This window comes from Phlebotomus papatasi, chromosome 1 (genome assembly GCF_024763615.1).
Source record: "Phlebotomus papatasi isolate M1 chromosome 1, Ppap_2.1, whole genome shotgun sequence".
Classification (NCBI taxonomy): Eukaryota; Metazoa; Arthropoda; class Insecta; order Diptera; family Psychodidae; genus Phlebotomus; species Phlebotomus papatasi.
The window spans coordinates 18,754,145-18,780,532 of record NC_077222.1 but is presented as its reverse complement, the minus strand read 5'-3'; the positions used below and the strand labels follow the sequence as shown (position 1 = coordinate 18,780,532).

Here is a 26,388-nt window from a genome sequence, read left to right as displayed (position 1 = left end):
TGGAACTTTACCTATTTCTAATGGTGTTTAAAATTTTTAGGGGTTGTTCAATCCCCTGCGTTCTCTGTTTGGCTTGAGCTTTAAATGTTTTAAAAGCTTTCAAAATCTCTAGGCAATCAGAGAACACGACAAGTCTACAATATTTTATGAGGACTCTCAGTAAACACAAATGGAAGTGCTCACAATTTGGGACAGATTGCAATTTTGGACACTTTGCTGGTAAAGTTGGACACTACAAATAAATTTATTAGAATTATGGAATTTTCTTCGAATATTTAATGAATAACGTATTCAAACTTAATATTCATTCCTTTTAGAAAACATTAACACTACATTCGTTTAATTTTGAATACAATTGCTTTTTTCGACAAAGTACAGTAGACTCTTCGATATCCAGCACTTCGATATCCGGGTGACAGCTGCCAAACACTGGCGGTTGATATATTCAAAATTATTTTCACTAAACATGAAGTTTGTCCAGAGTGAATTAAAGTATTATTAACATTGTATCGAAGTTTTTAATACATAATTGTAATAAAAAATGAAACATAAGCACACCATGAAGAAAATTCTCTTTTTCTTTGTCAGACAGAAAATAAATTCACACTGCATAACATAGAAAACCCGTTGATCATTCAAAAAACCTAAATGTCATTTTTTCCCCCAGTCAGCCGGATATCGAAGAGTCTACTGTACTAATAATTTCTCTTCGATATTGTTGACGCATCATTCCCATCCATGAGGAATCCGCCTCTGCACAAGGGCATGAGGATCATGTGTCCAGCCGCCGCGTGTGGCAAGAGACGCGAGTCAGCAGATTCTTCGTATGCTTCCACCTCTCCAAGAGGCAATTTTGCGCCTCAATCATTTAGTCTCTTAGTAACCATTGCGGGAAACTCATCAAATTAATCGCTTATTCTAAATTCAATATAATTTTCAATTGTTTTTTAATTTTGTGAAATTGTGAAGTAGAAGTGGAGTTTTATGGTGAATAAAAGTTGTTTATCACCCAGTGAAGAACATTTTTTTGTGTTTGAATTCCATTCCTCCCTCCACTGTGTGCATTGGACATTTGGTGGAACAATATTGACCAAAGAAGGAGGAGAAAGGACAAAAATCCTTCGAGGATCACCACTCATCACCAGCACCAAATCCAGGGACTCACCGCGTTTTGTCCTCCTAGCCGAATAATAGGCTGGACAAATTTAACCTCTAATTTCTATTCAGGTGAGCGCCCCCATCGTTTTGTCCTCCTAGCCGAATAATAGGCTGGACAAATTTAACCTCTAATTTCTATTCAGGTGAGCGCCCCCATCGTTGGTCCAGCCGAGCCTCAGCGACAGGCTGCGTTGTTGAAAGCACCGGGGGTGAGTAATTTTTCTCTATATTGTTCTAAATTCGATTCCCTTCCACACCATTTCCTTCAGTTGTGCTCCCTTTTAAACTTTTGCAATGCCATTAGCTGAGAAAAGAAGCTCCCTTAAGGGGTATATCAAGCGTTTGGAAGATCTCTCTGCTGAAATTGCTTCGGGAAATCACGAAATCGATTATGAAGGGATTCAAACCATTTTGAACAGAATTAAAGATTATGAATCCCAATTTATTCAAATTCACCGCGAACTTTTGACCACAACCTTTGATAAAGACAAGGAAGATTCTGAGCACAATGGAATTATATCCAGAATGGGCGCCCTGTGGACATTTTTCTCTCAACAATCTAGAAAAAAGGAATTAAGTGGCGCTAAAAATTTGCCTATTCTTGATAATCCCCAACCATCTCCCACTGGTGCTACAGCACAAAATATTGTTCAAAATCCACAACCCTCCATTCTCGAAATTGCTCTTGCAAAATTGATCGAACACCAAAAGGAGTCTGATTTGAGAAATCAGAGACATTTCGAACATTTAAATGAAAGTCTGCTCAATTTAAGCTCCCACAATAATTCTTCTACTTCACACAACCATTCACAAAGCCATAATAAATTACCCGCTTTATCAGTTCCTAATTTTTCTGGGGATCATACGAAATGGAAATCATTCAAGGACATGTTCACAAGCATCATTCACAATGATCCAAAATTATCACAAGTCCAAAAGCTTCAGTATCTCATGTCATATGTTGAAGATGATGCAGAACGAATGATATCCACTCTCTCAGTCACTGAGGAAAATTACGAGGCTGCATGGAATATTCTGGTAAAGCATTATGATGATAAATTTACAGTGATTCACAGTCAAATTGATCGTTTTTGCAAAATTCCAATTGTGACCACTGCCACAGCTGCTTCAATCACAGGACTTTATTCCACAGCCAGTTCAGTCCTCAATTCACTTGATGCCCTTGATGTTAAAAATCGTGATCCTTGGATTATTTATTTCCTGCTTTCTAAACTAGACCAAGAAACTAAGGGACTCTGGGCTCAAGATTCCGCCAATAAAATGCCCACTTGTAATGACTTTATGTCTTTTCTCGATAAAAGGGTGCGAGCTCTACGGTTATGCCAAACCATGCCAAATAAGCACCCAGATAATCCACCAAAATCTGGGAGCTCTAAATCATCATACCACCACCAACCCAAATCTAATAATTCTAAATCCAACCAGGCAACTGTGCTTGCTACCGCAACTTCCAACCTATGCCCTGCTTGCAGCAAGGCCGACCATAAGGTCTTCAAATGCCCAACATTTCTTAATATGTCAGCTCCAGACAGATCGACATTCGTTCGTCAAAAGAACTTGTGTCGTAAGTGCCTTATCAGCACCCATCCCACCAGGGATTGCACGTTTTTCACATGTAGAACGTGTTCTAACCACCATAATACTTTATTACATAATTCATTTCATCCCAACAGTTCTAATACCTCAAGAACTACCCCAACTCCATCTATTATACCGGCAACACCGGCTACTAGCCCACAAGTTGCTTCTATAGTACAGGAAACCCAATCCACGGGTCCATGCACAGCCAATAGTGCTACTAATTCAACAACGCCAATTACATTGGCCAATGCCTCTGCTATAAATTCCATTTCCGGGATCTCTCACATTCCCAAAAAGGTTTTCTTAGAGACTGCAATAGTGCATGTTCTCGATCGAAATGGCGTGCCTACTCAGTGCCGGGCACTTTTGGATTCAGGTGCTCAGGTTAACCTAATCTCTCAGTCTCTCTATCAGCGTCTGAAATTACCAAGGACTATATCTAATATTTTCATTGGGAGTGTCGTCCAGGGAGGTTCTCGTTCCAAATATCAAACTGAGTGCAATGTACATTCTTTGGTGGACAATGTGAATTTCACTATGTCTTGCCAGATTGTGTCTTCAGTACTTGAGCAGAAGATTCCAAATTGGGAAATACATGAAGCCCAACTCAAAATTCCATCGGGCTATAAATTAGCTGACCCAACCTGGTTTGTCTCTCAGCCCATTGATTTGCTTATCAGCAATGAATTCTATAATGACCTAATTTCTGGTTCAGTTATCAAACTAGGCACTGGGCTGCCAGTTCTGAAGGAGTCCTGCCTAGGCTGGGTAATTTCTGGTCCATATCAACCAGAACCAAATCCCATAACATGTTCAGTTGTTGCTACAACACTTGCTTCCATTGATGTTACTTTGAAAAAATTCTGGGCTTCGGAAGAAATCGAACCACCTCGCCATTCCAATTCTGACCATTTAAAGGTGGAAGAAATTTTCCGAGAAACCACAATTCGCGACGCCACTGGTCGTTATGTTACACATATCCCATTTAAGCCCAATCTCACTCGACTTGGCACTAATTTGCCAAATGCCACAAAGCAATTTTTGGCGTTGGAAGCTAAGCTCCAGAGGAACCCCACCCTCAAAGCCAATTACGACAAAGCGATGTCGGAGAATTTTACTCTTCAATTTTTCGAAAAGGTTCCAGATGAAGAATTGAATCGACCCTCTTATTATTTACCCCACCACGCCGTGGTAAAGACCACTGAAAATTCCACCAAAACAAGAGTTGTCATGAACGCCAGTTCAAAAAGCCAAACAGGACTCAGTCTTAATGATGTTGCCATGATGGGCCCCACAGTCCAACCTGATATTGTCGAAATCCTTCTACGATTTCGAATAAATGAGTTCGCCTTTACATGTGACATTGAAAAGATGTATCCTCAAATTCTTATCCATCCCCCTCACCGTGATTATCACAGAATTTTGTGGAGATTTCATCCAGATCATCCCATAACACATTATCGTGCCAGAGGAGTTTGTTTTGGTGTTACATCATCCCCATTTTTAGCCACTAGGGTCTTGAATGATCTGTCTGAGCAAGGAAAATTCACTCATCCATTGGCCAGTCATCTGCTCACGCACAATTTTTATGTGGATGATTGTTTGGTATCTGTGCCATCAGTCGAACACGCCCGCCAGTCGATTGAAGAACTACAAAATCTTTTATCAAGTGCTGGTATGAAATTGGCCAAATGGAATGCTAATGATCCTAGTATTGTAGCCTCATCATCTCTCAGTTCTGACCAAAGTTCAGCTCACACAAACTCATCAGCTCTTGGCATGACGTGGCACTCAACTACTGACCGCTTTCATTATAAACTATCACTCGACTTTACCTTAGCTCGCACAAAAAGGGACATTCTTGCTTGTGTTGCGTCGCTGTATGACCCATTAGGTTTAATAGGTCCTATTGTTTTACGCGGAAAATTAATCCTCCAAGTAATGTGGAAACATGAGTTAGGATGGGATCAACCCATCCCCGATCACATCCTTGTGGAATGGATGCGTTACTCCAAAGCTCTGCCCGCTATTAAAGCCCTGACCATTCCACGTTGGATATCCAATATGTCTGGGTCGATACTAAGGGAAGTTCACATATTCACAGATGCCAGTTCATATGCATACGGCGCTGTAGCATATGCTGTCACTGAAAACCTCCAAGGTCACTTAATGTCCCAAATTATTATGGCTAAATCCAAAATTGCTCCCACCGATCCCCCCACTATACCACGCCTAGAGCTTTGTGCGGCTCTACTTGGAGCTCGTCTCCTTAATAAGATTCGTAAATCCATAAACACTACTGAATATTTTATGTGGACTGACTCTACTATTGTGTTAGGTCAAATTCGGTCCAAGCGCACTAAACTTGATTCTTACATTCTCAGTAGAATTACTGAAATTCAATCATTGACACATGTCCACAAATGGAGCCATGTCCCAACTGATATAAATCCAGCTGATATAATTTCACGTGGCATGCTCCCACTTGAGTTGATAAACGATACATTGTGGTGGAATGGCCCACAGTTTGTCACACAAACTATTAATCTATGGCCACTGGATCCAACCAGAAATCTTCCGGAACCATTAGCAATGGTGGCTGTTCCGCGTAAAAGAAATATCCATCCTATTGAGTTGATCCTTTCTCGATCCAATAAATTCCGTAAAGTCACGCGCATCCTTGCCTATGTCTTGCGCATATTTTCCAAAACCAAAACCACCGTACCCTTAACCCCAGTCGATTTAGATCATGCCGAGAAAAGGCTCATCTCCTTCGCCCAAGACACGTACCTTCACGGGGCAAAGCTTGCTATCCAGAAAGGAAACTTGACATCTACTCGAGCTTTCCGTCATCTATGGCCACTCAGTCTGTTTGTGGATCATCAAGGTTTAATACGTGTCGGAGGAAGGTTGAAGAACTCTTCAGAGGGATATGACATTCGTCACCCAATTTTGCTACCCAAATGCAATCTGTCCTACATGATTGCCACACAACTTCACCAAGATCATCAACATATTGGGCCTCAACTGCTGCTAGCTACGTTGAGACAAAGATATTGGCCTCTAGGCTCTCGGGATCTCACCAGAAAAGTGTGCAGAACATGTATTACATGTTTTCGGCACAAGCCTACTCTCCTCAACCAGCTGATGGGGAATCTACCACTAGACCGGTTGACTCTCAGTACTCCATTTGCTGCTTGTGCTGTTGACTTCTGTGGACCTGTTTTAACCAGACCCGCCTACAAACGCGGAGGTGCTTCCTACAAAACCTATATATGTGCCTTCGTTTGCTTTGCCACCAAGGCCATTCATTTGGAAGTAGTGGGTGATCTTACCACCAATTCATTTATTGCCGCTCTTAGGAGGTTCATATCTCGTCGCTCTACTCCATCGCACATTTATTGCGATAATGCCACTAATTTCCGTGGAGCTGACGCACTTCTAAAAAATCTGCTTAATCAACTAAAATCAGAGTCTAGTTTCCATGATGAATGTACCACCAAAGGCATAACGTTCCATTTTATGCCACCACGATCTCCGCATCATGGAGGTCTCCATGAAGCCGCCATTAAATCTTTGAAGTTTCATTTACGGAGAGAAATAGGATCCACCATCCTAACCTTTGAGGAACTCTCCACGGTGATCTGCCAAGTGGAAGCTATTTTAAATAGCCGACCTTTAACACCGCTGCCAGAAGACCCCAATGAGCCTGCAGCTTTGACTCCCGGTCATTTCCTTGTTGGAAAGCCATTGAATATGCTTCCTGAGATCAATCTCACCACCGTTTCACCTCACTCTCTTACCAGATGGCAACTATGTCAAAAACTACTGCAACACTTCGCATCTAGGTGGAGAAGAGAGTACATACATACACTACAGCCCAAAAAGAAGTGGTACACGTCTCAGGATAACATCAAGCCAGGTGATCTTGTCCTCCTACAAGAGGATCAGGCTACTCCCAGTCACTGGCCTATGGGAATCGTGGAAGCCACACATACTGGAGAGGACGGAAAATGTCGTGTTGTTACCATACGCACTACAAAGGGTACCTACCAACGGGCCATTCAACGTATTGCTTTACTACCAATAGAGGGATTACCACCCTCGGAACCCGGCCCCGGAGCAATGTTGACGCATCATTCCCATCCATGAGGAATCCGCCTCTGCACAAGGGCATGAGGATCATGTGTCCAGCCGCCGCGTGTGGCAAGAGACGCGAGTCAGCAGATTCTTCGTATGCTTCCACCTCTCCAAGAGGCAATTTTGCGCCTCAATCATTTAGTCTCTTAGTAACCATTGCGGGAAACTCATCAAATTAATCGCTTATTCTAAATTCAATATAATTTTCAATTGTTTTTTAATTTTGTGAAATTGTGAAGTAGAAGTGGAGTTTTATGGTGAATAAAAGTTGTTTATCACCCAGTGAAGAACATTTTTTTGTGTTTGAATTCCATTCCTCCCTCCACTGTGTGCATTGGACATTTGGTGGAACAATATTGACCAAAGAAGGAGGAGAAAGGACAAAAATCCTTCGAGGATCACCACTCATCACCAGCACCAAATCCAGGGACTCACCGCGTTTTGTCCTCCTAGCCGAATAATAGGCTGGACAAATTTAACCTCTAATTTCTATTCAGGTGAGCGCCCCCAGATATTTTAATATGATGTTAGTAAATATTGCTTTATTTATTTTTAAATATTTCACTGTAGTGAAGTTTTCCTTGTGAATTATGTTTTTCGTGTAAAAATTTAGACAATTTAGTTATAGGTTCACTACTGAAGATGTGTTTCTTATTCGGACAATTCTTTTATTCTTGAAATACTATAAATTTTTAATATTTGTTATGACTAGGCTGAGTAATGCCTGAAGAAATAAAGAAACATCACCTATACGAACGAAATGCAGTGCAAAAAGTCTTATAAGTGTTTTATGGAAAGTTACCGGGATCCTAAGAACATTCTACGGTTCATTCTCATAAACGGGAGGAGCACTTTGTAAGTTGGGTTCTTAAAAAGAACAAAAATGGGAGTCCTATTACGAAATATCAGTTGTCCAAAATTACAAGCAGTGTCCCGAATTACAAGAAGATATCCAAAATGTCCATATTTATCTTCATTTTAAATCGTATTAGGAGTATAATTTAAAAAAAAATAAAGACGGTACATTGCTTTTCAAGGTTCTAAACAAAACTTCTAATAAGGAAATAACAAAAAACTTAAATTTGTATTGAAAATGTTGCACTTCGCACTTAGGACATTGGTTCTTATATGCACACTGTCCCAAATTAGAAGCACTTCCCCCATATTTAAAGTTTTTGAGTCCTTTGGAACATCCTACGGTTTCTTTTCGCATAGAGAAAGAGGATCTCCTAAATGGGGTTCTTGAAATGAACGAGAATGGAAGCCCTAATTCTAAAATTCAGCTGTCCAGAATTACAAGCAAAGTGTCCCGAATTCCAAACAAGGAGTCCAAAATTGCAGTCAAATTAATGTCCCTATTTTTATTCATTTTAAAACGTATTATATTGGTTTTAGAGAAAACTTAGCCGATAAACTACTTTGCAATGATTCAAAAACACTCCTGAAAAAGAGCACTTTTCCTACTGTGGATAATACCCAAGAGATTAATTTAAAAACTGCTAAAAATTTTTAATGAAATAATGGATTTTGAGACTTCTAATATAAATAAAGAATTACTAGTTTGTAATGTATTAGCTAATGTTGAAAAACTCGTCTGAAGACTTGTTTGTAAAAATTGCGGCTTTGTTGGGTTCGCTACTATTGCTTTTATACTCTATAATCCCCTAAAAGTTGTAATCCCTCTTTGTTAAAAGCCATTTTTGCGTAAATACAGCTCAGAATTTTTGATAAAACAACAATGTATAATCCATTTTTTTCAATCTTCAATTATTTCTGCAGATAAAAAATTCTAAACCTGGGATTGTCCTTGCATTGGGCTTAGTGATAGACACTACCAAAAACCAAAAATCACTACCTTTGTGTTTTGCCAGGGGATTCAATGTGCAACTGGTGCAACAATTGAACACGCAGAATCTCTCACGGTATGGAAAATTCTTGAGGGAAATTCTTAAGGCCATATAGAGGAAAAAAAATAGTTATTCAGCCAATTTCCAGTGACCTTAGAAGACACTTTTTCTCTTTTTTTTTATTTTAATACCTTTTATGGACATTGGCATATTGGCACAGCAACTTTATAACATTTTTACGGATCACTTTGCAAACGATTGCCACAAATATTTCCACTCTTTACTGAATTATTTTCATTTATTTTCTGCTACTTTGGTAGCAACTCCACCTTATGTGTTAGTTTTTTATATATGGAACAAGAAAAAAAGAGAGAACCATTCACTGAAGCATTTGGTTTTTTATTATTATTATTTTTTGCGCCAATTCGGGGACACCCTTATGTAATTGCTATGTAGCATTATTTTGCGAAATGTTACATATATTTATGCAAGAGAGCTTCTTCTGGATTTTATTGAGTGAAAAGAGTGAAAACCATAAAAGGGGATGGCAAGGGCAGGAAGTGGCTGAAGGATCACCGCTTCCCCCCTTTTTGATCTGAACGCACCGCAGTCAGAGTGCAAGTTTTTGCATTGGGTTTCCAGCACAAATCAACATATTGAGGTAACTCGAGAAATTCTAACAGAACCACAAGAAAAAGGTGAAAAAGAGAAAAAAAAGAGGTAACAGTAAAGAAATATTCAGCAGTTATCATCTGTTGCTGTCTGTTATGTAAATTTTCTTTTGGCTTGTCCGTACCACAAGAATATATTGCTACAAAATTATTTAAAAAAAAAAAAATAGCAGACGAAAAATTCGGTCGACATTTACCTGGTAGTAACTGTATCAAAGTATTCGTAAGTCTGGATCTAAGGAGGAAGTCCACCAGAGAACACCAAAGCAATGAAAAGAAAATTATTTATTCCACACGTCTTATTGCGAAATGTCGCTAACTGTAACTTGGAAGAGCAATTCCCGCGAATTTCACTGCACACTATCCGCCTTGGTCACACTAAATGCATTTAAATAGCACACACTACAGACATTCTTTTTCTACCTATGCGTATCACTAACCATGCACCAGAAACACAACCGTCCCGCATGAGAGCAAGCAAGCGAATGAGGTAGTAATAGACGAAACCAAAACACTGTGACGGTTCTACAGCAGCGCCAACCGTGACTAAATTTGAAAATGTATTCTCAATTGAAAATCCTACCAGATGGCGCTGGTTTCGACAACATCGCTAGAGGCCAACCAATAAAAACACATCCCCTGTTAGAGGCAGACCAATCCCTATCAAAGGCTGTGATAAAATGAAAAACCAGCGCTAGTATCGCTTAAGAGAAACCTAACCAAAAACACATTCATCACCTTTCCCGCGTTTCCCACCAGTATAACAGTGGACCCAGAGTGGACAGTTTGAAGAAATGAAAATACCAACAGTCACATTTACATTATTTATTTCGTTGTAAGGGAATGTACACAAAAAAAATAATACAATAAATTAGGAAGAGGCAGATACACGAAGATATTTTCAATACAGCCGTGCATTTAGAATTAAATATAGCTAGGTGGAACAACATAATACAAAAGGTAGAAAAGTTACAAGTTAATTCTGCAGAAAGGAGCAAATGAAGTGATTTTCATGAAAATTCTTTCTTCTACTTTTGATTTTTTCTCAATATAAAGGCACATACTAAGAGCACTTTGTGTTAAAATTGTATTTTAGCCTGCAAATGGTTGAGAAAATCCTCATTTAATTTTTTAGCATCCTTTCGGACTCTGGAAGGGATACTCTGGGAAAAAAAACAATTAATTGGAACACTTAGAATCAAAAAAACCGTAATTTTTATTTTAGACTTTCTGAGTAAGATCTGCTCAAAATAATTTTAAATTAGGGTAAGTGTGTCAAATTCCGGCCGGCTTGCAATTCCGGCCACCTTTTTTGTTCCTCGAATTTCCATGAACTTTTAGATTTTAAGTAGAAATTATACAATGCAAAAGAATGACAAAAAATGTAGCTTAGACAAACGAGATGACGTGAAAAAGATATTGAAAGAATTCCTTAAGGCTAAAGAACTATGAGAATGAAGGTGGCCGAAATAGGGCACCAAAGCTATGTGTATATTTTTATTAATTTTAAAATGTATTAAGAATGATTTTAGAGTAAGTAAAGACGGTAAACTCTTTACAAGGTTCCAAGCAACACTCTTTTAGAAGATAGAACAAAAAAATCAATTTGTATTTTAAACATTACATTTTAAACTTGAGACTTTGGCGCTTGTACGCAATTATGCCGAAATTTGGCACAGCTACCCTACGCCATATTCAGTCTATGAGAAACAACAAAAGTTTTCGAATTATCACTTTTTTTATTCTTCTGAATAAAGGAAAAATACTTAAGAGAAATCTGTACCTATTTTCGGTAAGTTTGCAATTTCGGCCACTTTTTTTATTCTTCATATTTCTATGAATTTTTAATTTTTGCATATTCTAAGAATGCAAAAAAAAAACATGAAACTTAGCTTCGAAGAACGAGATGATGTGAAAAAGATTTTGGAAAAATTACGGAAGGGCAAGGTATTATGAGAATCAAGATGGACGAAATCAAGCAAATTAAGACTTTGGCGCTTGCCTACAACTATGCTCAAATTTAGTACAGTTTCTTTATTTATTTTTCTGGCAAGATTTAGAAGCAAATTAACCCTTAAAAATCGTGAAACGCGTAAAACTTTCTAGCAAAAAAGAAAAAAAAGTAAATGACAGGAAACTATTATGTACTTCTGTTTCACAGTCTATTGACTTTAGGTTCTCTTCATTAAATTAACCCTCTAACGGGTAAGACCGCCTCCAGGCGGTCTTCACAAAAATCACATTTACAGCGACAATAAAGGTTTTATTTATTTAAAAGTGCTATAGTGTCCTCGGTAATAGTCTTATAAACATCTCTTGAAAGTTTGAACTCATTTTGACTCTTCGTTTTGTTGCTATTCCCAGTTTCGTGTGATAGGTCAGAGAAAAACCAAAAAAAAATATTTGTGCAAAAAAACTCATTTCCAATTTCCATAAAAATACCGATTTAAAGTTATCTGACTAAAATAAATTTATTTTTTACTGAAAGATATGTCATTCTACTTTGTATATTTTATTTAAAAAATTTGTGAATTTTAGAAGCAAAACGAGTTTCAAAAAATTTTTATATTTTCTCACCTAGCTCCTAAACTAAAAGAGGTACTGAAGAATGGATGGTTTTTTCGACTTTATTGGATCATAATTGTCCTAGAAAACATTGTTTTAGAACTTTTCTTCGCATATTAAAGAAAACACCGTTAGAGGGTCAATTTGTTTCTAAGAAAGCTAGAGAAACATTTCAATGTCAAAAAATTAAACATTTTAAATGTTAGAAATATTGTTTTTTGTATTTTGGGTCGAAAAATAACATTGTGAAAATCTAAGCAAACGTATTTTGACTGTGAAGCACTTTGGATGTTATACAAATAATTTAAAAATTTGATATTGTGACGATTGTTATACAACTGAGATAAATCACACGATTAACAACAAGGTAAGATTTTATTCGAATTGACCAATTTTCACTAAGTGGTTAGTTACTTTGGTTGTCATACAACTTTTTAAAATTAAGGCATTGCATTGAATTAAGGGGTAACATCTACCAGAACTATAAAATTAACGTTTTTTGTGTGAGAATTTTTCTAATGAATCGATTAATATGTAACTTTAAGAGAGCAATACAATTTTTTTTTAAATTCGGGTTTGAAAACAAAATGGCGGCACAGTAGTGCACGGGCTGAGAGAACTCGAGGTGGATAGGTAGATTGTCCATAGAAACACGTAGAACTTTTAAAAATATTGATTTTTGTAACATTGGAAGCAATTTAAGAAAAAACAGGGTTTTTGTTTAAATATATAACTGCTTTTTTTGAGTTTGAACAGTAAAATTGACTTTATTTGTTTATAAAAAATGTAATTGTCAATCTCAAAATCTTATGTGTTTTTTTTAAAGAATCTATCTAAACTAATACCTTGAAAATTTCAAATCAGTCGGATAAAAATTATTCAACTTTTAGTGCTAATTTACCCTTAATGCGTGCACTGCTGTGTCGCCATTTTGTTTTCAAATCCAATTAGGAAAAATATTCCTGTGCTTCTCAAGACTTATGTAAAAATCTCTGAAAAAAATCATATTATTCGATTCAATTAGCAAAATCACAAAAAAATCACACAAAAAAACATAAGTTTAGGGCGTTTTGGTAGATGTTATCCCTTAAGTATTTATTAAGTGCTTAATAAGTACTTAACGTAAATAGTCGGGTAGTGTTACAAATTAATTTGTGGAGAAAAATCCAAGGCTTTTTATTTATTTTGAAAAAGATGCTTCTATAAAAAGAATTACAAAAATTTACAAAGAGGTATTATTTTGAAAAAAAAAAAAACAAGATGAAAAAATAGTTCTATTAGGATAACTGTACCAAATTTCGGCATAGTTGCATGCAAGCCAAAGACTTAAGTTTGAAATGTAATATTTTTATATAAATTGAATTTTTCAGGTTATTTAGTTTTAACCCTTTAAGGACGATTGGGTCACCGGTGACCCAAAAATGAAACTTTTCCTACGGTCATCTAAAATTGTGTTTTGCTCTAAAAAGTCAGAAAAAGTGATTTTTTCTGACCCTCGATTTTTGACCTTCTCGTCCTTAAAAGGTTAAGGATTAAGGAGTATTGTTTACATTACGTTTGGGTAATATATTTTGGCCACTTTGATACCCATAGTTCCTTGCTTTTCCGGAATTCTTCCAAAACCTTTTTCACATCATCTCGTTCTTCGAAACGACATTTTTTGTTTTTTTTTTGGCATAATCTATAGAATATGCAAACACTAAAAATTCATGAAAATTTGAAGAAAAAAAGAAGTGATCGAAATTTCAAACTGGCCGAAATTTGGTACAGTTCTCCTATATTTGTTTGTGTAAAGATTTGAATTCTCATGAATGCTTAAGGATGTGGTTTCCTTGTAGATGTTAGGGAGCTTTACTGTCGTAAAGATGAATATCTTTTGAGACCTTTCCTGAGTCATAAACACGTTTGGAAATTTCATGATATATCAATGCACTCCATATCACTTTTAGGACTTAAAAAAAAAATTTCCTTTAACGAATACTCAATTTGACAAAATTTTTGTGGATTATTTGGACTGTAAATTACAGTCCGTAATAGACCATTCCCATATTAAAAATTTAATAATCAAAAATTTCAACTTTTTCATCAGCTGTTTGCCACAAGTCAAGTCCTTAGAGCTTATTTTCTGGGAGGAGCTTAGGGTAGAGTAAGTACTTTTCGCCACCTTAAGGTTTGATAGCCTTGTAATTCTTATAATTTTTATCGAAATCAAATGAAATTTCGTGTACAGATGCTTTGAAACATTGTCTATCTATTGAACCAGGAGACTTCTCGGGAATTTTTGGGTATCTGGTTGAAAAATTTCATTTCCAGAAACAATGCATGTTTTAGTACTTTTCGCCACCTTTTTTTTAACTGAATTTTAAGAAACAACAGCTTTCAAAAACCTCCAAAACTACATGGCTTAGCACTTTTCTTATTTGACACCGTTACCAGACATTTATAAGAGTATTTTAAATGATTTTTTCACTTTTTTATTCGAAAGAAAAGTTAATTGAAAATCACGCCTGCTTCGACTATAATCCGCGAGGTGCGCCACTTATAAAATGCTTAGACAAATGAGTGGCGAAAAGTACCACACAGCCGAAAAAGTAAGTCCTTTACCACCACATCCGAATTTCTTTAATTTTTTTTTGGAAAACATTATTAAAAATGATATTACAACAAAGCGTAATCAATAACAGATTGACTTTCAGTGAAAAAATATCAAATGCTGTACAACATTAAATAATGCAAGGTAATTTCTCTTTAGCGTTGACAAATTTCTTATGAACTCCATATTTTTTCTGTGATTGTTCACCTTGTCGAAATATTCTTTCAATAACTTGCAAATAATCTAATCGGTAGAGGACCTGTTATGATTTTCTGATTTTTTAGACTAGAGGTCACGAAATATACTCTTTTAGTAATTCGATGAACTCATAATTCTCTTAAAATATCATTTTAATTTAGGTGGCGAAAAAGGGCTTACTGGCGAAAAAGTACAGACTCTACCCTACTTATAAAAAACGAAATTAGTGCTTTGCAAATTATGGAATTTTGTAAGCGACTGTACTTCAAATTTCATTCCCAAGTCGAATCCCACTTCTGATTTTGTGGTACTGATTTGATCGGGAAAACAAAAGCATAAAGCTCAGTTTTCTGGGTTCTGAAAATGGAAAGTTGATCATCCTAGAACTCAGGACGATCATAAAATATCTTATAGAAACAATCTAGAGTAAATTCAATCGCTTTCCCAAATTCCGTTAGGTGGCGTTTGGGTCTCAAATTTCAAAAATTCATTGGTAAATGAAAGAAAATAGTAGAATTCGAATTTAAATAAAATTTGTAAAAATATGGTAATGCCAAGAAGTCGAGAAAGAAATGCAGTTATTTTATTTTAAATAATTTCAGTATTTTTCCACACTTCATTTGCTCCATTCTGTCAGTTGATCCAATTGTTCCTTTTTCGTGTACACAATAATACAAAAAATAGTCCTATATGAAAATGTTGAATTTCCTCTAAACAAAAGAAACGACATTTTATCAGCACAAGTGCACTTCACTTCCTGCCTTCTTGGGCAAAATCCCACCACCACTCACGATGGACTGTTTACTAGGTGATCTGATGATGGAACTTCTCATGTAATACCGATCAGTGACTGTTGGATTTTGAATGATAGACACTGCTGTTTCCGTCTCACTGGAGTCCGATGTCTCTTTGATGACATCCGCTTGGTTGAACTTCCCATATTCCGCATCCAGATTGTACCAATCAAATTCCGCCTGAATGGGAATGCGCTCTTCGAAGATTTTTGCCGTAAAGGGTATCTCCACCACACTCTGATGCACCTGATTGGGACTCTTAACATTGTTGTTTGGCTCTTTTTGCACTGAATTACTCTGAATGTTCATCACTGTCTTTGTCACATAGTTGTCTTTATTGATGAATCTTCCCATGCTACCGGCATCTGTGCGCTTTGGCACCAGAATTGCCGCAACATTTGGCAATTTGGGAATATTCTCAAAGTCATCGCAATCCGACTTACTCTTCTCCGACACACTGGCTATTGAGCAATAGTCCGGCTCAACGGCCAGCTGTTTCACCGGTGTGCTCACCTTTATGAGCAACTTGTTGGGCTTCAGCACCTTGCGAAATTTCATTAGATTGGCCGGTTTTGGTGGCAAAGCCGGTGGTGTCTTGGCCGGCTCCACATTCTTCACAATACTCCTAGGCGGAGACTGAAAAGACTTCCTATCCATATCCACATACAAACTCGATTCTTTCTCCACTTCTGACCCAATAAATTCATACTCATTCTCAATACCCTGACTCTCCTCATTTGTCCCATTTGGACCACTACTGGACTTCTCACTCTCACTCACCAAATGTCCATTGTTATTGCAGGGAACAGCCACGAGGCAGTTTTGTGTGGAAAATTGCACTCGACGGGGTTTTACTTCGTCATAACTCCTCGTTGATTCGCAGTTTCCTTCGATGGACTGTTGCAGAAGTATCTGAAAAAGAGGCATACAATTAACTGTGATTTATTCCTAATCACAGCCTTTTTTTCTAATTCCGAACCGTGTAACCCGTATTTCGAATTAATTTTATTTTAATGTGCAAAACATCCTGATATACACCTGTTTCACAGAATTTTCCAAAAGGTCACTTTCTCGAAAAAATCCAGATCGATATGGTAGACGAGATCATCTACAAGCGATCTTGGAGTACTTGCAAATGAGAATGCATGCACTCAAAGCAAGCAGAGTTATCACTAGAGCTGGCCAAAATATGTATATTTGCTTGTTTTTATTAAGCGTTCTCAGGCCCTATTTGACCCTTTATCTTCACGAATTAGGCTCTTGTGGTTCTAATAAACCCTATTTAAAAATGCATATTTTGACATATTTCATGTTTATTTGCATATTTGCATTTTTGCGTATTTTTTGCATATTTCCGAATTTTGTTTAAAAAAATGTTTTCTTCTTGTAAAATGAAAACCAATATATTTAATTTCTATAGCTGTAAAAAACATTCAAAGTTTGGAATCCAGTTAGATATAAAAATTTCTTTACACTACTTGATGCTAACATCACCCACAATGACAAATTCGAAGCAAACATTCTTGGTCGAAAATCGTTTTTTTTTCTTTAAATATTTCTTAAGAATGTATTAGTTCATATGCAAAATGCATGTGTAAAACTAATGTTTTACGCACTTTATTTCTAAAACGTAATTTCTGTACCTGTACAAAATTTTGATATTCAACGACTGAAAAGTAAACTTCTCTAGGGGAATTTGAATGTCTTTGAATGCGGTAGCCTTTTAATATTTCAATTTTTCTCTTATTTTCCAAAGCAAAAACCTTATACTCTAAACAATAATCAATACAACTAACTATTTTCTATTAACTTCGATTAATAAAATAGAATTTTTGGTTTGGGAAATAAGGGAGAAAAATAAATGTCCAAAGGCTGCTGCATTGAAAGGCAGACCACTTTCCCCTACTGTTTCAATTATTTCTCCTCGAACCTCACAGAGAGGACAGTACCATTTACCCCTCCAATGATTTAAAAAGCTGCTAAAGGAGTTAGAAAATCGTACTACTGTTGCTTAATAATTTGAAATGTTTTTCTTTAACATTTGACGTTGAAAAACTTAATAGAAGGAATGAATTGAAGTTATTGTATAAGGATGAAATGATGTTCAATTACGTTTTCTGTATATCATATTCTAAAAGAACAAGAAATCCTTAGATCGGGTTTTCGGAAAGCGCTTAAAAACACGCACAGGTCAATCATAAACCGGTTCAGATTGAGCTTGAGAATACGCACTGCTGAATCATAAAACGGTTAAGAATGTGCTTAAAACACGCACAGCACACACGTAAAACGGTTAAGATTGCGCTTAAAAACATGCACAGCCTAAACATTAAACGGTTAATGCGCTAAAAATCACGCACAGTTCATTCATTAAACGGTTAATACGCCTAAAATCACTCACAGCTTAATCATAAAACGGTTAATGCGCTTAAAATCACGCACAGCTCAATCATAAAACGGTTAAGGCGCTAAACATCACGCACAACTCAATGATAAAACGGTAAATGCACTTAAAATTACGCACAGCTAAATCATAAAACGATCAATACGCTTAAAATCACGCTTGCGATTTTTTAAGCGCAATTTTAACCGTTGTATCATTGAGCTCTGCGTGATTTTAAGCGCATTAACCGTTTTATCATTGAGCTGTGCATGATTTTTAGCGCATTAACCGTTTTATGATTGAGCTGTGCGTGATTTTAAGCGCATTAACCGTTTTATGATTAAGCTGTGCGTGATTTTAGGCGGGAATTTGACTAAATTCCCATCACTTTCCCACCAACTAGGCTGTTTCTCGGCCTAAGCCGAGAAAAAGATCAATCAAACACTGATATAGTGTAATCTGATCATTTTGTTTATTATAATTACGTTATGTAGTCTTCCGGCTTAAGTCGTAAGTGTGTCTAGGCCTTAACCCATTGCTTTGGGAAGTTTCCCTAGTTACACTGAGAGAAATCCAAAAAAGTTAAAATAACATTCCGGAAATGTTAATTTTACCCTGCAGTATTGATTCATAATCGGTGTAAATATTACTCTTTTTAGGTGTATTAGGGGTTAAAGGTATATTTTTTCATGGTTATTTTACCCTTAATAAGGTGTAAAATTAACATAAAAAAATGTTGATATATTTTTACACCTAAAAAGTGTTAAGTTCTGAGGAAAAAAATGTTAATCGCATCCTCTTTTTTTCTCAGTGTATAATTTCATTGAAATTGAAAAATGCAAGTCGCGATATTTGACATCGTATTTTCGATTTTGACGCCCCTAGCATCGGTCGGATGAAATTGAGATGTTCGTTGTTGCATTTAAAGGGATCCTTCCAAATTACCATCAAGAGTCAAATTTTGGCCCTTTAAAGCTCGTATGAGCGGAATCGGCGAGAGTCAAGTATTTATCGACCGAAAGCTCTTAGGCCCTGCTATAATCTGCTCCCGATCTTGTATGAAAAAATAAATTTTTATCGAGCAGTATCAGTAGCATATTCGCGATCTATGACTGTCTAAACGTGTACATACAATGTGGCTTTTCACAAAGGACTACCGAAAATGAGATTGTTCTAAAGAATCCCAGCCAGAAAATCCATACCTCTTCCAGTGTTAACTCTATTACAAAAGCAATTATTGTAAATTTTACACAATGAACTAATTCTTTTGCTTAGCTATACCGACACTTCTAGAGGTATAAAATAAAAGTTATGGTTTTGGGTGGAGACGATATATTAAATTTTACGTGCTCTAAAAGGGGGCGTGGCATCACAAAATTTCCTTTGTTTAACACTTTCTTCTTCTTCTTCTTCCTTTTTACGTTTAACACTTCCGGCAACCTTTTCTTCATTTGCCTAAACTTTTATGATAATTTCACAGAAAAAACACTGTGTTGAAATTTTATTTGTTTTTGAATTATAAATTCTATATTACGTTCCTCTCACCTAAAAGCTTTAAAAGTTTATTATGCGTACAACGTTTAGAAAGGTTACCTTCCTCTTTCCGTGTTTAGAACTATCATAAATTTCTTAATAATTCTGTAATAATTTTTAAAAATTCCGCTTTTCGAAATTGCACCCTACTCAAATCAGTATTTTTTTCAGTGTTTTGAGTTACTTTGAAAGATACTATATTTATTTATTTTTAATTTGACTATGTTGAAATTTTTTTCCATACTAAATGTTTTTTAGATGGAAAATCTATCTGAACTGAACCGAGATTCAGTTTGACCTATAAATCGAATTTCTATTGAAAGAATCAAAACTCCCATAGGCAAACACTAAATTATCACTGACTTTTCCCATTGTATAATCCTCACTCCCCAAACATTGTTAATTACACCACAATTGAGCCACACTTTTTCTATCTAGGTATCAATGATTATTCAATACAAGAAGGTGTACACAACATTTATGGTGCATTGCAATTCAATGAAAAAATCATGCGTTTGTTTTCCAATTGGATACTGTACCAATTTACACTTCATAAATGTTTGCATAATTTAAATTGTGTTTGGTCTCGAAATAAACACAAACAATGCAAATAAATTAACATGTTTTTAATATCTAACCAACAGCTTGTGTAATTATCGCAAAAACTCTGACTTTTTGTCAAATATTCAGAATGTGAAATGAACTGACGCTGGAATATTTTAAATTGCTCTTTAGAGAAGGCAAAAAAGCTTAATTAATAATTAAAAGTTCTGAAATTAAATTTTTAAGAAAGCTGACAAAAAACGAGTAAATAATAAAAGAAATTCAAATTCAGTTTGAAAAGAATAATAAAATATTTTTCTTTTCAATAGAAGAAATAAGGATACTTTAATTTATTTTGTTATTTTTATTGTATTGATAGAATTATAACGCCTTTTAAAACTTAAGAACATTCCGGGTTCGTCAAATAAACGATGTTAGAGCGACAATCGGTTGAAATCTTAAGAAATATGAACGATATGGCATGCTAAAAAGGCATTAAGGAATACTTTATGCAAAAGAATAATATGTACCTACTTCTTGCCTGTTTAGTAAAACCATCTAAATTACAATTTTTTAGTATGGCTTTTGATTCAGGCTGTATAGGCCAGTTCAATTTTCCTGGCTCCTACTTAATATTTATGAATTGGACAAACCTAGGGTTAACCTGAACAGCAAATAAAGTTTTTCTTGCGTAGGGGAACCTGGGGTAAAATCTGGCAAAGTATACAATTTCAAAATTTGAAATAGTCCAAGATAAAAGAGGACAAAAACACAAATCGTAAAAATTGCTCGTAAATAAAAAAATAAATTCCAAATTAATGCTTTTAAGCAGGTATATTCAAAGCAAAAAAACACAATGATTTGTCAGAAATTTCTATATACTATTTCTTCGGAAATCCTAGTGGATGTTCCCAGAACAGAAGAATAAATTTAGCCTGATATCTGGGCTAACGATATTTTAGATTTAGAATGCGAGATATGAAATTATTAGCTCAAAATTGATAAGTGGTATACGACAAACATTGTGGATGAATAAATTACGAGTCAGGAATATAACCTGTTTAGTAAGAGCGTAATCGGCTTAATGTGTTGAAAAAAAAACGATTTTTTTTTTAATTCCTAAAGCCAAAATCCCGAAGAGAAAAAATCCCGAACGGATCGAAATTCTCAATGAGTCAAAATCCCGAATGCCAAAATTCGGAAAGCCAAAATGACAAAAAGGCGAAGTCCCAAACGCCAAAATACCCCGAATGGGTCAAAATCCCGAAAGCTAAAATTCCGAAATTCAGAATTCTGAACGCCGAAATCCCAAAGAGCTGTGTACAAATCTTTTAGGTCTTTTAAGGGCTTAAAATATCTATTCAAGTAGGAAAGACTGGGGCAAAGTCACAAATCGAATATTTTATTTTTCTACTAGCTCCTATGGAACCCTACCTAAGTTTCTAAAGAGAAATTAGATCATTAATATAGGAAATTCATCGTTCTACAACTTTTCTGAAGACCATTTTCTTCTTTCTTGAAGGGACATTATGCTTTTCAAACGATTTTCTAAAAGCGAATTTTTTAGAGATTTTCAAAAATGCTCAGGTAAATATTGTATTATCAAGTATGAAATATTTTTATTCGCTTTATTATTAGGTCTGATAAATTAAATGAATATTCAGGTTACACCTTTTGAAAGAAAATTGTATCTTTCACAATTTTGCGGAAGATATACTTTTCTTATATAACGAAAAGTGTGCTTTCAAGGTCGTTTTCCAAAAGTTATATTCAACAAGATGCATCATTTCCATGAAGTGTATACTCTTGTTACTTTTTACCCCAATTGGTTATTTTGATAAAAAAAAAATATAGAAGGAAAACAATTCGGAAAATTAAAAAAGGACAATAGATTAGTGGTTTATGAAAGAAGTCAGTCATACCGTTTTTTTTTTTGGAAAGAAAATATTTAAAAACACTCCTCAAAATTTCAATATTTTTCATCTTTCATATGTCTTGCCCGAATTCCATAAAACTTTTAAAGTTAAATGAAACTGATAAGGTGCTTTTATAATAAACATTTTAAGCCTTGGTCTCTTTAACCCTTTAAGGACGATTGGAACACCGGTTCCCACAAAGAAAATAATTTTCCCTAACTACCTAAAGTTATATTTTTCTAATGTCTGTACATAATTGCAAAGTAAACATTTGAAGGAATCTATAATATTTTTTGCAAGTCTCTAGCTATTTGCTATGTAGTAAATATTTAAGTTTAAAAATGACGAATTTTTAAATTATCAAATTTATAATTGATTTTATTTATTTTTTATACATATAAGATTTATACGATATCCCGCTTGTTCACTTGCCACGTTTAGATGTTCACTCGTCCGCGTTCACTGCTTAACTATCACTCCTTTTCTCCTTATTCTTCTTCTTCTTCCTTTATATTTTAGTCTATCACTCTCATACTCTCTCTACTCTCTCTCTCATACATTACACTACCTCTTACACTCGGCCATCTTACTTCAAGTCGGCCTCGACTCGTACCTCTTCACATGTGACACTGCTGTTGTCGTCACGTTTGGTCCTTCGCCACTGATTTTTGTCACGTCAAAACGTTGGTTGGGTCTCACTTTCGTGATCTTGTAAGGTCCCAAAAATTCACTCGCGTATTTTTTTCCAGGTAAGAATTGCGTACGTTTTATCGCAACTAAGTCACCTTCTTTGAACGTCGGAGGGTCTCGTGCTCGTAAATTATAAGATCGTCGTTGGGCCTCTTGGGACTTCATGATGTTTTCTCTGGCTTTCTCTCGAATTTCACGTCGTTGCTCGTTCATCTGATGAGCTCGGATCTCTTCAAGCAATTCTCCTAAACGTAGATCATTCTCGTGCCGCATTTGTACTCCAAACATAGCTTCAAATGGACTGAATCCTGTACTCGTATGCATGTTTGAGTTTATGAACTTCTGAATCGATGCGACGTGTTTGTACCATTTCCTCTTGTCCTCGATACACATCTTCGTCAGCATAGCGATAATCACTTGATTCACTCTTTCTACTTGTCCGTTTTCTCGTGGAACTCCTGTTGTAATTGTCACATGCTCGATATGTTGGTTATCACAGTACTCCTTAAAATCTTTGCTTATAAAAGCACCTCCTCTGTCACTGATAATTCGCCTGGGGTTTCCAAAAAAATCACTTTGGAGCGTCAGCTTAGAAATCACCTCATTCGCGTTTGTTGTCTTCGTCGGGTAAATCCACACAAATTTTGTAAAACCATCTATGACCACAAATAAATACTTGTACATCTTCTCGGTGGCATCCAACGGTCCCAAATGGTCGATGTGGTAGGTATCAAAAGGAATGTCTCCTTTCGCGATTGGGATCAATTTCCCATCCACTTTACCACGCTTCCTCTCGGCTAAGATACACTTCACACAGCATTCCACGTGTCTCTTAATTTTTTCTTTCAACTCAGGTATGTAGTAATCTCTTTTGATGATGGATTCCAATTTTTGAACACCAAAATGCCCGTTCTCGTGCGCACGTTTGATAATTTCGTTCTGCATATCTGCAGGTACCACTAATACATCTCGTCCATCAATCACTTTCATCAGGAGATCATCTTTCATACAATAATCTTCGTATGTTCGGGTTTTCAAAATCTCGGATATCACGTGAGTTCTCTCATCTCGTTTTTGCGCATTTTTAATTGCTTCAGTCAACGGATCCGCATAAGCTATCATCACGGGTGCACGGCTTAAAGCGTCAGCGTGTCTCAGCTGTGTTGCCGAACGATGCTCGACCTCGTAATCATACTCTTCTAACTCTAAAACCCATTGTGTTACACGTGAAATCAACTTTTTTCCGGTTTTATTCTTCAACGTCTTCTCATAAGCTGCACAATCGGTAACGATTTTAAAATGCTTTCCCACCAAATAAACACGAAATTTACGAACTGCACTAACTACTGCAAGAGCTTCAAGTAAATATGAGGAATACTTCTTCTCGGAATCGGTGGTCTTCTTACTCATGTAATACACTGGATGAAACTTATCGTCCTCTCCTCGTTGAAGTAAAACTCCTCCGTATCCAATCTCGCACGCATCTGTATGTACTTCTGTCTCCGCGTTAGGATCGTAAATCATAAGCACAGGTGATTCTCCTAGCATCCTCTTTAGGGTCTCAAAACACTTTCTCTGGGGTTCCTCAAACACAAAGGTATTCTTCGCACACAACAAATCTGTCAACGGTCTCGCAATCACTGCATAATTCTCAATGAATTTTCGAAAATATCCAGCAAGTCCCAGAAATCTTTGAAGTTCTTTCTCATCTTTTGGTGGTGGATAATTCATCACGGCTTTCACTTTATCAGGAGAAATCGTAACACGTCCATCTTCAATCACATAACCCAGATATTCAACCCTTTTCTGAAGAAAATGACACTTTTTCCAATTAAAATTCACATTATTGGCAGCGCTTACTTCAAGGACTTCTCGTAATTTCTCAAGACAATCTTCCTCAGTCTCTCCCGGAATAATAATATCGTCTACGTACACCAGAATGGTTCTCTTCCTCAGTAAATCGCGGTAAACATCAGCAATAAATCGGCTGAATACTGATGCACTCACACACAATCCGTATGGTAGGTAATTGAACTCAAATTGTCCGGAATGTGTCACAAAACTTGTATACTTCTTGGATTCCTCTGCGATTGGCACGTGAAGATATGAATTTTTCAAATCTAACGTCGTATAAAACTTTGCACTCTTCAATCTATCAATTTGATCCTCGGCATTTCTCATTGGGAATTTATCACGGACTATCTTCTTATTTATCGGACGAAAATCGATACAAATTCTCTTGGATTTATCCTTCTTTGGGGCAATAGTAACAGGACTAGTAAATTCACTTGTACTGTACCTTATTTTGTTGCTTTCGAGCCATTCGTCCACTTGTTTATCGATCAACTGTTGTTCACACTCTGAGAATCGTCGTGGATTGCAAGCAATCGGGGCCTCATCTGTCAAAACAATTTTGGCTTCCACGTTACACTTTGCACTTGAATTTGGCGTATAATTTTCAACTAATTCACGTATTTCCTCAGCATACTTCTCTGGAACATCCAACTCGTTCTCGCATTCCACCAAAATGTTCATCATTTCAGACACTGTACTGTCACTGTTCTCGTTCACGGACTCGATTGGTTTGGATCCTCTTGGTTTCACGGCGCTGATTTTCAATCCTCCTTCGGCAAATTCCACGTTGATAAATCCTAAAATTGCCATTCCTAGCAACATCTCATGGGGCATGGAATCTTCAGGAACAACATGAAATTCCACTCTATCACACTGAACTCCTTCGACACAAACTGAAATTTTCACAGTTCCCTTGGACTCTACACGTATTCCTCCAAAGCCAATAAAGAACATCTTAGAATTTTCCACTGTTGGTGATCCAATTTTCTTGTGAAAATCTTCTCTCAGCAAATTGAGGTTACAGCCACTGTCAAACAAAGAGTTTGAATTCACCTCTGATTCCACGATCACATTCACCATTGGAAGTGCTGTCGCAGCTAATTTCGCTTCACCAATTTGCGCGCGTTCTCCTGCCTTCCCCTCTTTCCCCTCATTACTCTCTTTCTCTTTGGTCTCCTTGGGCGCTTTACACTGGCGTGAAAGATGACCATATTCGTTACAATTGAAACATTTCGGGCCTCTTCCTTTCGTTTCACAGTCCCCAGCATAATGTCCCGGTTTTCCACAATTATAACACCGTATCTCGTCACTACTTCCTGTCTTTTTCTCTTGCCTCGTAGGTTTCTCTTTGCCACTTGCACCACTGAATTTTTCACCACTTTTTCCGCCATTTTTCTCCTCACTTTTTTCACCATGCTTTTTGACACTGGAAGTCATTTGCTGTCTCATTCTTTCATACTGATTGAGTCGCTCCTTCAAATCACTGATGGATTTTGCCCCGTACAAATTCATTTTCGTTTGTGGGTTATCTCCAATGCCATCCACAATGTAGGAGCACACGGATTCTTCTTCAACAGGTGTCTTCTTCGGAGCTTTCTTAGCGATCTCGTTCATGGCGTACACATATTGACGAAAAGTCTCGGTCTCTTTCTTCTTGCGTCTTTGTAGCATTTTATGGACTTCTGCGCTTGTGAGCTTCGACTGAAACTCCTCCTGTAAAGCCTCTTTTAACTTCTCCCATGAATTGAGTCCCACAGAGCCTTTCACAAAATCTCTCGCGGTTTTGATCAGGAATCGTCGTCCGAAAATGAATTTCTCCAATTCATTCAAATCAAGACTGTCTGCCGTTTGCTCAAAATCTTCTACCCACTCGTACACGTCTTTAGAGTCTCCTTCTCCGG

The 26,388-nt window shown here is 36.6% G+C and overlaps 3 protein-coding genes across 3 annotated transcripts in view; 1 reads left to right on the top strand and 2 right to left on the bottom strand.

Annotated features, from left to right (window-relative positions):
• The window catches only part of LOC129798102 (uncharacterized), a 55,988-nt gene extending 46,078 nt beyond the window's left edge, over window positions 1-9,910 (bottom strand). Inside the window, exon 1 of the mRNA XM_055841076.1 lies at window positions 9,616-9,910. The gene's annotated coding sequence lies outside the window, so the exon portion shown is untranslated. The remainder of the gene's footprint in view (window positions 1-9,615) is intronic.
• On the top strand, window positions 739-6,912 carry LOC129799515 (uncharacterized). The gene is made up of 4 exons (XM_055843467.1): window positions 739-879; window positions 1,302-1,367; window positions 2,044-2,495; window positions 2,853-6,912. The coding sequence occupies exons 1-4, from the start codon at window positions 739-741 to the stop codon at window positions 6,910-6,912; spliced, it is 4,719 nt and encodes a 1,572-aa protein (XP_055699442.1).
• A 5,428-nt stretch (window positions 9,911-15,338) lies between the features above and the next one.
• LOC129798101 (uncharacterized) overlaps window positions 15,339-26,388 on the bottom strand; it is a 29,421-nt gene continuing 18,371 nt past the window's right edge. The window contains exon 3 of the mRNA XM_055841075.1: window positions 15,339-16,480. Within this exon, the coding sequence (XP_055697050.1) occupies window positions 15,509-16,480 (972 nt within the window). The 3' untranslated portion in view covers window positions 15,339-15,508. The remainder of the gene's footprint in view (window positions 16,481-26,388) is intronic.

Excerpts from the sequence above, each read along its gene's own strand:
- LOC129799515 (XM_055843467.1), top strand. The coding sequence starts at position 739 with ATGAGGAATCCGCCTCTGCACAAGGGCATGAGGATCATGTGTCCAGCC. Across the intron at positions 880-1,301 it reads CTCAATCATTTAGTCTCTTA|GTGAGCGCCCCCATCGTTGG; the intron begins GTAACCATTGCG and ends ATTTCTATTCAG. Across the intron at positions 2,496-2,852 it reads AAAAGGGTGCGAGCTCTACG|TTCTAATACCTCAAGAACTA; the intron begins GTTATGCCAAAC and ends TCATCCCAACAG.